The 12,300-nt window shown below is 50.8% G+C and overlaps 1 protein-coding gene across 3 annotated transcripts in view; it reads left to right on the top strand.

Moving 5' to 3' along the window:
* XPO7 (exportin 7) overlaps positions 1-12,300 on the top strand; it is a 32,427-nt gene that overhangs the window by 19,363 nt on the left and 764 nt on the right. For all 3 annotated transcript variants that reach the window (XM_031602238.2, XM_031602239.2, XM_031602237.2), the window contains exons 13-27: positions 789-894; positions 2,102-2,237; positions 2,838-2,911; positions 3,958-4,038; positions 4,547-4,610; positions 5,646-5,754; positions 6,148-6,254; positions 6,617-6,705; positions 7,334-7,441; positions 8,486-8,568; positions 9,086-9,300; positions 10,317-10,455; positions 10,710-10,870; positions 11,767-11,865; positions 12,082-12,209. In XM_031602238.2, the coding sequence (XP_031458098.1) occupies positions 789-894; positions 2,102-2,237; positions 2,838-2,911; positions 3,958-4,038; positions 4,547-4,610; positions 5,646-5,754; positions 6,148-6,254; positions 6,617-6,705; positions 7,334-7,441; positions 8,486-8,568; positions 9,086-9,300; positions 10,317-10,455; positions 10,710-10,870; positions 11,767-11,865; positions 12,082-12,209 (1,699 nt within the window). The remainder of the gene's footprint in view (positions 1-788; positions 895-2,101; positions 2,238-2,837; positions 2,912-3,957; positions 4,039-4,546; positions 4,611-5,645; positions 5,755-6,147; positions 6,255-6,616; positions 6,706-7,333; positions 7,442-8,485; positions 8,569-9,085; positions 9,301-10,316; positions 10,456-10,709; positions 10,871-11,766; positions 11,866-12,081; positions 12,210-12,300) is intronic.

Consider the following 12,300-nt stretch of genomic DNA (forward strand, 5'->3'; position numbering starts at 1 on the left):
TCCATTCTGCTTGCCCAATCTCACAGAGATGGGTTTTAAAGATGTTCTCTGATCTGTGGGTGATCAGCCATACTGCCCTGTCTGTCTTTTCTCTGAGGGAGGGTGTGGACCATTCATCTGAACTTCTCTGCCTGTGCAGCAGTTGGTTGGGATGAATAACTGGGAGAAAGCTGCAAACCTCTGTCTGAAGGGCAGTGTCTGTCTGCAGCACAGGGTGGGCTCTGCACACTCTTTGGTTTAGGAATCCTTTAACATTAGCCATAGAAAAAGCAACACCTTTTTTGAGATGTGGGTACAGCTGTGTTACGCCCCTTCTCTAATAACGTAGCTGGCTTATCCTTCCTTGCAGAAATTGGGCACATCAGCACAAGTTTAGAGACTACAGATTCCTTCCGAAGCAGTATTTGATCTATTACAGTGCCATTGTGTGGGCAGAACTCTGTGTGATGCTGACTTCTGCATCAGACACATGAATTTTGAAAGGATAAGTGCTGCCTGCTGGCACCTGCACATGCTTAAATACACAGGATGCACTTTTACAAGGAAGTGACTTTCTGCTAAGGAATAGCTTTAAATAATGAACATCTTCCAAGCAAACCTGGCATCCTTTATTCCTTTCCTAGTAAAGACATGCTTGTTTTCCACCAGGTGGAGAACTGAGTACTCCTGGTATACTTGGCACAAAAACAGAAAGATAATCCCATCTTTGCCAACCTGAACTGCAGGTCTCCTCGGTTTCCTCCATGTGATGTGACGTGTTTGGTTCTGATGTCCTCTGTTGGTTGCAGGGCGCCTGACGTGGCTCGTCTACATCATCGGGGCAGTGATTGGTGGTAGGGTCTCATTTGCCAGCACAGATGAGCAGGATGCAATGGACGGCGAGCTGGTTTGTCGGTAGGGATGCTGACTCTTTTCTAGCTGCACCACCCTTGAAGTCTGTAAAAGATCTGGCTATCATGAAGCTGTCGCCATGTTCTTCCCCTCTCTTCGCTGAAAAGAACAGTGTGGAATTGGCCATCCTGAAAGAAGAGATTGGCAGCTCTGGCTACAGCCAGGCAGCAGATTTCTGCTGAGGCTTGACTAAATTGGGAGGGCTGGGTTGTAAGAAGAGGATGAGAGGGGAAGAGCATGAAAGAGGGGAGTTCATTCTGGGCTTAAATGCCAGAATGGTGCATGCGTTGAAGTAGAACTAAATGAGGTGGGGCTGGAAAATCTCTGTCCTAGTTAAAAACCCAAAGTGGGTTTTGTCCTTAATATACTGCAAATATTATAGCCCTTCTCTACGTGTTTAAGGCTTTGTGTTGTCTTCTAACACCTGATGGATTTGGGGGATGGTAAACTCCCTGCAGTGCATGCACCACTTGTTGGATGTGAGAACATGTGTGGACTGTTAATTACAAACAACCCTGAGCCACACTGAGTGCCTTGTAGTTTGGAGCCTAATTGCTGTGCTCTGGAAGGGTGGGAAGAGGAGCTAACCTGGGCAAGTGTGGAAGCTGGTCTGTTGGAGAGCCATGGCTGATAAATTACATCAAGCATTGGCTTCCCAAGTAGTTACTGAAGAGGAAATGGTGAGACTTCGTGTACATTTCAGTAACTCTTAGTGCCAGTGTGTATGCTAGGTGTTGATAAGAATCTTTGTGCTTTGTGGCACTGACCAGGATGGGATATCACTTCTTCTGCCCCCTGTTGTGCTGCATGTGTGTAACCCTGCAGTCCCACCCCTCCTTAGCCCTGCATACAGCTTCCCACAAGGCTCACAACAAAAGCCAGTTGTGGTGTCATTTAGAGGGGAAGAAGCAATGGTTAGCAGGATGGATCAGTCCCTGGGTAAGTGTGCTACAGCACCTGAAACTCCCTTCTTTAGCAAATTAAATCCAGGGCCTGCTATCCCTTTTGGAAGGGACATAGAAGCCTTAGAGTGGCCTTGCACAGAAAAGGAACGTATGCTAGTCAGTCTTGTTGTCAGTTTAGTTAACTGTTGACCCAAAACAGCAATGCAGAAAGTAAAAACCACCACTGGAAGCAGCCCTGTGTGCCTGAAGCCCCTCAGTGCTCCTGCATCCAGCAGCAGTGACCTGTTTTTCCCCCCTCCTTGCAGGGTGCTGCAGCTGATGAACCTGACGGACTCACGGCTGGCACAGGCTGGCAATGAGAAGTTGGAGCTTGCCATGCTGAGCTTCTTTGAGCAGTTCCGGAAGATCTATATTGGAGATCAGGTGCAGAAGTCTTCCAAGGTAATCTCCTTTGTGTCTTTTGCCATGCCAAGTGCAGTCGTAGCTTCACTTTTTAGAATGAAAGCAGGTGGCACTTAGGAGGTTTGCCTGCTCTGTTTCCTGGATCTGTGTTAACACTTCAAACCCTGAGCTGCTCTTGAAACACTGTGCTCTGTGTTCGTGGGGAAGGAGACAGAAATGGTGACAGCAGCCTTAAACTTGAGATCTGGGTTCAGTTTTTATCCACCAGCTTCCTTCTGTGACTTCACATGAGTCTCTTAAGCCTACATACATGTGAAAGTCACTTGATACGTACACCCAGCAGGAACCCAAGCCGTTGTATGTGTGCCTGGTTTCCTCAGCTTTGAAGTGAAGATAAATAGACATTCTCTTAATTACAAGGCAGTTGTAGATGGACTGGACTCTCAGTGCCTTGGTGCATCTTCACAGATGTAAGAGAACTTTCAAAAGAATGTAAGGAACAGGAAGATCCTTATTTCAGAACTTGTTTCTCTTCCAGTAGCCTGTGGCTGCGAAGGGAGGACAAATGAAAATCAAGTGATCCTTGATTATTAATTATTTTATTGGCAGTTTCTAAGTTGGTGTTGTCTTTCCATCCAGCTGTACCGCCGTCTCTCAGAGGTCCTGGGGCTGAACGATGAGACCATGGTCCTGAGCGTCTTCATAGGGAAAATGTAAGTGTTCCTGATTGCAGGCAGCAGAGGTTCCAGGGCTTGTTTGAAGGTGTAACCAGGAAGACTGGAATATGAGGGAGTGCTGTTGTCTAAAACCAGTAACATCTGGCTACTTGAGAGAATTACAGGCTGTGATCAAAGGCTTAAGTCACGCACAGGATTGATTTATCCACCGTGGATTCTAGCCTGGGCTATGGAGACACAAAAATAACCCGTACACCAGGATAATGGATTCTTTTTTCAGTGCCTGCTTAGTAAAACCAGTCAGAGAGGGGACAGCCTCCAGTACCCGTGCCCTGTCACTGGACTATTGCCAATCACCAGCCACAAAAGCTCTGTGAGGAGGGGACTGCTCCTTCAGAGTGCAATTTGTGCTGTTCAGTACCAGAGTAGCTCAGGTCCTTTCCCTAAAGCTCTTCCACTCCAGCACACAGCTCTCTGGACCCAACCTGTCGGCTGGCTGCTGTCAGTTAGCATTCTGAAGCACTTCACCAGCTCCGAGGCTGAATCCCAGTGCCATGTGCCTGGAGCTGTGCAGCAGCTAGCTCTGAGCTCCCCTTGGCTTCTCTAGCATCACCCCCTCGTTAAGTGCATGGGCCTTTGGCTGCCCTCACGCGCTGAGCTGCGCGTTCTCAAGGGGTGAAGTGGCTCTCCTGGAAAAGAAGCAAGGGCTACTAGAATTCTGCAGCTGACAGTGGATGGTGCAGGTGCAGAATTGCATACGTCTGCATGTAGTCACTGCCGCAGAATTCTCTTACCCTTGCTGCAGAAACCAGCCCTGGAGTGCCACAGAATTCCAAGGGCCTGGGTATGGGCCAGTGTAGCTTGGGACCCAAGTAGTGAAGATTATCTGAAGGATAATTTTCTAGTCAACCAAATGTAAGTACAGTGATTTTATACCAATATTTTGTGGCTTGTAATGTCTGTGGTTTTGGTGGAGGGTGGAGCTGCTGATGTTGGGTGACTTTTGACTAGAAAAATCTTCTGCACAGCCAAGGGGAAGCTGAGCAAAGCCCACTGACACGTCCTGTTGTCCTCTTCCCTAGCATCACCAACCTGAAGTACTGGGGTCGATGTGAGCCTATCACCTCCAAGACGCTGCAGCTGCTCAATGACCTCTCCATTGGATATCCTTTTCCGAAGAGCTGTGGGGGTGCAGAACAGAGGGAAGAGCAGCCAGGTGCTCAGCTGGAACAGCAACGCTCTGCATCTCACAGATGGCTGGACTGCTTCATCTTATGGGTACTGAGAAGATAGCGAGAGTGCAAGTGCTTCATCGACGTGTTATTTAGCTGTTGAGTTATAACCAAAGGCTATAGTATCATTCTTCTTTAACTTTGGATCATAGTTGCTTTGCAGCTCACCGTCCACAGTGTTAATTTGTTTACAGTCGTGGTCTGTTTGATGCTCTCCTATTTGTTCTTCCTGACAGAGTTTAAAAGCAAATCCCTTCAGCCCTCTGCAGTAGAGATGTGTGCAACTTGGTAAGAGTTGCTCTTGAGACAAATGGAAGAGAACCTACAACGCAGTTAATAAAACAGACACGAGTCTTCCCCCAGTTTTGCCCTAGAAAGTGCTTTGCAGGCATGGCAGGAGGTGTTCTGCTGAGTGCAGCTTCCTTAACACCCCCCTTACGTACAGCAGCGTCAGAAAGCTGGTGAAGCTGAGCGCTGTGCAGTTCATGCTGAACAATCACACGGTAAGTCTTCGCCTCCCGTTCATTGTCTCACCACAAACTCCTCTGTCTGCCTTTTGGAGCTGAGATAACCCCCTGATTTTAGCACTTGGACTCACTTAAAGTTTTCCTCTCTTCCGTCATACTTGAAAGTGGGATCTCTTTGTTCAAAGCCTGCCCTTCAATTTGGAGGGGTTATAATTACACGGTACCTTTCATCCCACAAGGGATAACATGGGGCTGTTTACTCTGTACTGAAAGGCAGCTGTGTCCAGTGGGAGGCAGTCAGTACTGCTGCCCATGCAGACAGAAGGGCAGCAGGCAATGCTCATGAAAGTTAAAGCCAATTTTAATGCCTCAGCTTTTCATGGTGAAAGCGCTGATTTGGAGGAAGCTCTGGGATAGCAGCACTGCTCCTCGCTGCCCTGGGAAGACCTGGGATGTCAATTTGAAATCCAGAATGTCAGAATGAGCAATTAGAAGTGAGCAGCAAAGTGCAGTGGGTTTCTGCCTCGCCTCTCGGAGTGCGTGGCCATTTGATGCTGCAGTGATAGGAGCCGTGTCCAGAAGGTCTGGACTGACTGGTTGAATGGGGCACTTTGTTCCTCTATCTAGGGGATATTTTACAGGCAGAGCTCTGGTCCAGAAACTGCATTTGGTTGGCTCTGTAGGGCTGCTGCTTTCCCATGTGTGAAGGCAAAGTAAGCAGGGATCTGCCAGCCGGGACTGGTTTTGCACAGCTTTGACACCTGAAGGAACCCTATGAGTAAGGGGGCAGATGGCTGCTGTGCTCTGGAGGCAAAGCAAGGCTTCCTCTTGGCTCCGGGGCAGTTCCCAGGTGGAGAGTGGCAGTGCTGGCAGCCAGGAGGGCTGGGTGGGCAGCACAGCTCCAGCAACCTGCCAGCACGGTGCGTGTTGCCCTCTGGTGGTGTGTGCTCTGATATCCCACAGATATTAATTCTCATTCCTGCACAGGCTCAGAGTTAGGCAGGAGAATGAGGAACCCAGGAGCCTCCACAAGCAGGTGGTTCTCCTTTAACCTGTCTCTTCTGTTTGCAGAGTGAGCACTTTTCCTTCCTGGGCATTAACAATCAGTCCAACCTGACTGACATGAGATGTCGGACTACGTTCTACACGGCACTTGGGCGTCTTCTCATGGTGGATTTAGGTACTTGGGGCTTTGTCTGGGATCCAGAGCAGAGCAGTGACTGTGTGGTTTGGATGCTGGCTCCGCACTGTGCTGAGCCCTGCTATTTAGAGAGCTGTAAGCTCCTCCAGAAAGGATGCCAGGATGGGAGAAGCTAAATGGGGAGTGAGAAAGGAAGGGAAAGAAGCTTGAGACTGGGACCAAGATATTCCTTTGTCCAGTGTTTCCCTGGGATGTCAGGGTTTGCTCTGAGCCCTTCCTGTAAGTTGGATGTTGGCAGTGATAGAGCACCTGTCTGGCAGCACAGGGTCTCCTTGCCTCTAGCTGTGTGGGTGATCAATGTCTGGATGTCTCAGAGAGGCAGACCTGCAGGGATGTGCAGTTTGTTTCCTCCCGATTTCTGTCTTATTTCAGGAGAAGATGAGGATCAGTACGAGCAGTTCATGCTTCCCCTGACAGCTGCCTTTGAGACTGTGGCACAGATGTTCAGCACAAATACTTTCAATGAACAAGAGGCAAAAGTAAGTTGGGCACAGCCTTCCCTGTTATCTGTGCTCCCCTCTGATAAGACAGGTGGATGGCTGGGGTGTGATGGGTGCTTTCCTCCTGTTACCTGGGGAAGCAGTGATGTTCTCTGTGCTCCTCCAGGTCTAGGTGTAGTTCATAATTAAAGGAGTGAGGCTTATCAGCCAGCTGGGAACAAAATACCCCAGCATTGTCATTACCCTACCTCAGCTTAAAGAGACTTTCTGGCACTTGAGAGGAAGAACTGTCTGACCTGGATGGGCAGCAACCATGGGGAGGGACAAAGGGAGGCAGCTGTGGGCTGGTGGAGCTGGAGGAGGAGAGATCCCTTTAATGTGTTGTTTCTTTTGCAACGCAGAGAACTTTGGTTGGTTTGGTGAGAGACTTGAGGGGAATCGCCTTTGCCTTCAACGCTAAGACCAGCTTCATGATGCTGTTTGAGTGGATGTATCCTTCCATTCGTTGTCTGTTGAGCCCTCCTGATGGGAACTCTGGCTGTCTGCATCCCAATGCCCTGCTTTTCCTGCTCAGTTCTGACTGGGGTTTTTCTTGGCTTCTGTAGCGCCCGGTGTCCTGTCTGTAAGCCCTCAAACAGCTTTGACTTGGTCTGTCTGCAGCCATGTGAACACAGACATCAGCTCAGAGCTGAATTGTTGGGGTTTTTCCAAATGGACCTCCAGAGGTTTGACCTGTAAAGCACAATGGTTTTTAATGGGGCGTATGCATCTCAGCACCAGCGACAGCTTTCCTTGTGCTCACTGAGCACAGTATCTGCACTCCAAACGTCCCTTTGGTGGTGAAGGTCAGCTGTCTGTTTCACTGATGGATCTGTTTTGTCCAAAGCCCTTTTGGTTCTGGTTTGTGCTGTTAAAAGGAGTACACACCCCATTCCTTCAGTGAACCTATAAGGTTTTTCTCAGGTAAAGCCAGCAAGCAGCACCAACTCTGCTTAGCCTTGTTCATCAGCTGCTTTGCAAGGCTTGGATGCAACACACACAAAACAAGCCTTTTGGTAGAAATTGTGACCTTTCTTTTTCACACAAAGCAACAAAGCTCCTTAGCTTTCACCTCACAGCTACCCATCCTACATGCCAATCCTACAGCGGGCGATTGAGCTCTGGTACCACGACCCAGCCTGCACGACGCCTGTCCTCAAACTGATGGCTGAGCTGGTACATAACAGGTAGGAGCCTCAGTGGCTGCAGGCTGGCAGAGATGGGTGCCTGTCTGCTGCTTCAGCCATAGGGTGGGTGTTGATAACCCTGCTGTGTTTGCTTTGCTTTGGTTTGCTCATACTACCAAGAGTGGGAGGGGGAAAAGCTGGCATTGCTTCAGCAGGGGGAGGACAGCTGATAGTTCATAGATAGCAGTCGTGTCGTGGCTCAGTGAGATCAAAAGAAGCCCGATAAACATGCTGAATTTCTTTAGTGTGTGTTTGTAAGGATGGCACTGCGAGGTGGAAGCGGGAGAGCTGTGTTAATTTGCAAAACCTGTCCTTAAATTCTGTCTGGCAGAAGGTGACCACTTCTGTTTAAACCACGAGCTCTCTGCCAGCACAGAGGGACCTCTGACGCCATTCAGATCATTGAGAGTCTGTCTGATCTAGCAGTGGAAGGCTGCCAGGGTGCTGCTCGGGCCCACAGCCAGCTGAACACAGCCCTATAGGAAGGGACCATTGTTGCAGCCGAGTGGAAAGGACAGAAGGTTCAGACGTGGTCATTGCAAAGCTCTTGAGAATCCCCACTATCAGACTGACCACAAGCGAATGGCATCTTTGTAGCAGGACAAACCTTCCTGGAAAAGTCCACTCATTAATTTCAGAGGTGAACTGAACAGCTCACTGCACTTCAGTTTGGAGATCTATTCACTGCAGGGCTAGAAATGCCAAGCTCTGAACTTTTGGTCATGTTATGAATAGGAGCTAGTCAGCAGTGCTGCCTTCCAAGATGCTCGCTGTGTTTGTGTACAGCAGCCTGGCGACCATTGCCAAGACAGGATTTCCACCCTCAGCCTCATCGTATTCCTAACGTCTGCAATATATAGGGCCCTTTCTTCTGCAACACCAGGGCCTGTCTGTCCCTGAGTGCCCACACCCTGCTGCTGCTGCTGAGCAGAAGTACTTGAGCAGAGCAGAGGCACTCAGGGAGGAGCGTGGTTCTGTCGTGTGAGCTTTCTTTTCATTCCCACCTATGGTTGAGCTTCAGTTTCTCTGCTGTCTTTCTCTTAGATCCCAACGGCTGCAGTTTGACGTGTCCTCACCGAATGGCATCCTGCTCTTCAGAGAGACCAGTAAAATGATAACTACTTATGGTGCGTGCCCAGGTGGGCTGCAGGCAGCTCGGCCTGCCCCCGGCTCCTCTGGCTGGGGAGGGAGGGCTGGGTGCTTGCCAGTGGGCCTGAGCTGGGGGGCAGTGCTGGGACAGGTGCTGAGTGCGTGCTGGGATGCAGGGAGGTGCTTCTCCTTCAAGTGCTGGGTAGGTGGGGCTCTTCACTGGGAAAACATGGAAGAAAATGACAGCAGTGAGCAGGAAGCCTGGCTGAGCCCCTCGTGGGTGTGCAGGCTGACAAGGGCAGACCTGCAAAGCAAGTGGAAGGCAGCCCTGTACTTATGCATCCTGTTTCCGCAGCAGAGCTGCCTGCAGCTGTTCTGAGCAGTGCTTTTAGCTTAATGTCCTCAACTGTTGGCTGGGAAATCAGTCTGTTGGATTCCCTGTAACTCCTCACGGCTCTGCCTTTTTTTTTTTTTTTTTTTTTTGCCTTCACCCTGGAGCAGAAGGGGATTGAATGTGGTTTCTGAAACACTGAGTTGTCTTCTATGCTCCCACAGGAAATCGTATCCTAACGCTTGGGGAGGTCCCAAAGGATCAGGTCTATGCCTTGAAGCTGAAGGGGATTTCCATCTGCTTCTCTATGCTGAAGGCCGCACTGAGTGGGAGTTATGTCAACTTCGGGGTCTTCCGTCTGTATGGGGATGATGCACTGGACAATGCCTTGCAAACTTTTATCAAGCTTCTGCTTTCCATCCCTCACAGCGACCTCCTGGTAAGCAGACGTCTGAGATGAGCAGTGTCAGCACACAGATTATACAGGAAAGGAATACTTTAATCACGGGGATGAGTGAACTCATGCCACCTCCCAGAAACCCCAGTTTGGCACAGCAGGAAATTACAGCTCCTGCATGTGTGGCTGCAGGTCCCGTGTGAGGGCTGGGGCTGCTCTGCAGGGCCTGAGGGCTGCCCTGCTGCTTCTCCCCCAGCAGGGTACACTCCAGATCTCAGCAATGCAATTACCAAAGCTATTGCTTCTCTTCCTTGGAGTGAAGTGTGATTCTTCCCTGCATTGCCTGTGGGTAGAGATTGGCACCTGTTCTCTGTGTCTGCCATGCATCAGCACTTACAGTGCAACCCTCTTGCTGAAGGCATCCACCTATGAGTTTTGCTCCTGTGCAGTAATCCATTTCTTGGCAGAGCTTTGAGGCCCTCTCAGCACAGCCCTACTCCTCCAAACAGTGAGGAGAGATGGCAGCACATTGCTCACAGTCTCACAGCAGCAATTTGAAAGAAGCTGCATTCGGTTCTTGATCTGTTATACTGTGGGCAGACAAGAGAGCTGCCCTGCTCTGGGTTTTTTGTGGCACTGACTGCAGGAAGAATTGCCAATGCAGGCTGCTGGGCCTGGTGCTGCATGGGTGGTTTTGGAGGTGAGGCAGCCAGCTGGAGAGCTGCTGCTATCTCTGCATCCCCAGCTTTGGCAGCAGGCAGCAAATGCTCTCCATCAGGAGCAAAGCAGTGGGGAAAGATGTTCAGATAGAGCAGTGTTGGAAGCTGTTGTGTTGGTGGAGCCTGTTTGGAAGGCAGGTGGTGGGAGAGAAGGGAGAAAATGTGTTGGCTCATAAGTTATGCTGCAGGAAAGCTTTGTTCTCTTTCCAGGAGATGGAGTGAGCAGTTTTCAGGTGATAAATGAGTGGGTTGGGTGTGCAGCTCTGCAGAAGGTCTCTGCTGGGTTATAGGCCAGCCAAGAGGCCTGAGGTCTTCCTCTCTCTCTCTCTCTCTCTGCAGGACTATCCCAAACTCAGCCAGTCGTACTATTCCTTGCTGGAAGTTCTTACCCAGGACCACATGAACTTTATAGCCAGTCTGGAGCCTCATGTAATCATGTATATTCTCTCTTCCATTTCAGAAGGCCTCACTGCACTGGGTAACTACCTCTGCTCTCTGTTAAGGCTCGCAGGGCTTTGATTTGGGAGTGGGGAAAAGATTTTGGCTGCTATTTCAAACTAAGAGATAAAATGTACATTGCAAAGGGGGAGAGATCCCCGATTGCTGAAGGGGGAGGTGGTTCTTGCCTCCCAGATCAGTGGCAGTGTGTTTCCCTGGGAGCCTGCCCAGGTGTGTCTGAGACAGGGCAGTGCTGGCAGCATCCCAATCTCTGCCTCTTTCCTCTTCCTGCAGACACCATGGTTTGCACAGGCTGCTGCTCCTGTTTGGACCACATTGTCACCTATCTCTTCAAGCAGCTGTCTCGCAGCACCAAGAAGAGGACCACACCTCTGACCCAGGAGAGCGACCGCTTCCTGCACATCATGCAGCAGCACCCCGAGATGATCCAGCAGGTGAGAATGGCTGTCAGGCCCCCGGTGAGCCCTGGGTGCTCCTGCTGTGATGTCCTGTGGGTGCTGTGTGCTTCCTGCTGCACAGCCCCAGGCTTTTCCTGAGGAGGAGGGATTTGGGGCTAATGCAGCACCTCTCCTGCGTGCTCATCATATGGTAGGGCTGCTTCAGAGCCACGTTTTGGGGCTGTGGTTCTCCCTGTGCAAGGAAGGGTTCTCCTTGTGGTGCTGGCAGTCGAAGAGAAGCCAAGCAACGCACACCCAGCCACAGAGCGTGCAGTCTCCTGCTTTAAGTCATGACTTGTTTCATTATCTTGGAGCAGTGCAGGGGCACGTGTGTGCTCAGAGCAGAGCAGGCCCTGCAGCGTCCCCATGCTTACCCAGGCTGTGCCCAGAGCTCAGCATACAGAAACAATCTGTGGTCCTCGTGTTGGGGCTGCGTGGAGCTGAGCGTTGCTCGTCCCTCTGTGCCTCCAGCTGCTCAGCATTTCCCTCAGCATTACCAACCTCAGTGCTGCTGGGTGTCAGCGTCAGCACAACCCCCACGTGAAGGCAGGGAGTGTTGTGCCATCCTTGGTAGGAGATCAAATCAAGCTAAAGCTGGCTCTGTTGGGGCCAGAAGCTGTTTTTTGAGGGTAAAAGAGAAGCTGCATCTTCCAAACCAGCTCAAATGCGGGCTTTAATTCCTTCTGCTTCATAATGAGGCCATGGAATGAAGCACAAACCTGGTGCAGACTGGAGGAAGATCCCAGAGCACGTGCTGTCTGTGCATGTCAGCACTCACTGCTGAGGAAGATGAGATGATCCTCCTCTGCTCATGCCAGGAGCAAACACCTCCACAGCTGGGAGGAGGGCTGGGCTGGAAGGATCTCCTCTAAGCTCCGTTTTCCCTCTTCCAGATGCTGTCAACAGTGCTGAATATCATCATCTTTGAAGACTGCAGGAACCAGTGGTCAATGTCTCGGCCTCTGCTTGGCCTGATACTGCTCAATGAGAAGGTAACATCCAGCCCCACGTTGTGCTGCTGGCCTCGGGGCAGTGCTGTCAGAGCAGGGGGGGAAGTTGGGACTGGGAGCTGATTACCCCATTAATTTCTCATCTCTAAGAGCACTAGAAGAGCTGTAACGCTTCCTGAAGGCCATTCCCCATCCCAGAGCCGAGCTGGCTGTTCCCTGGAAGCTAACCCAGCTTTTTTTACCTCCCCCCCCCCCCAGTATTTCTCTGACCTGAGGAACAGCATTGTGAACAGCCAGCCCCCGGAGAAGCAGCAGGCCATGCACCTCTGCTTTGAGAACCTCATGGAAGGCATCGAGCGCAACCTCCTCACCAAGAACAGGGACAGGTCAGTGCTGCACAGCGCGGAGCCCCGGGCTGGGGAGGGGGGTTGGGATGGCGAAGGACCCCCGCCTGAACGAATGCTCTGCCTCTCCCTC

This window comes from Phasianus colchicus, chromosome 27 (genome assembly GCF_987193195.1).
Source record: "Phasianus colchicus chromosome 27, bPhaCol1.hap1.1, whole genome shotgun sequence".
NCBI lineage: Eukaryota > Metazoa > Chordata > Aves > Galliformes > Phasianidae > Phasianus > Phasianus colchicus.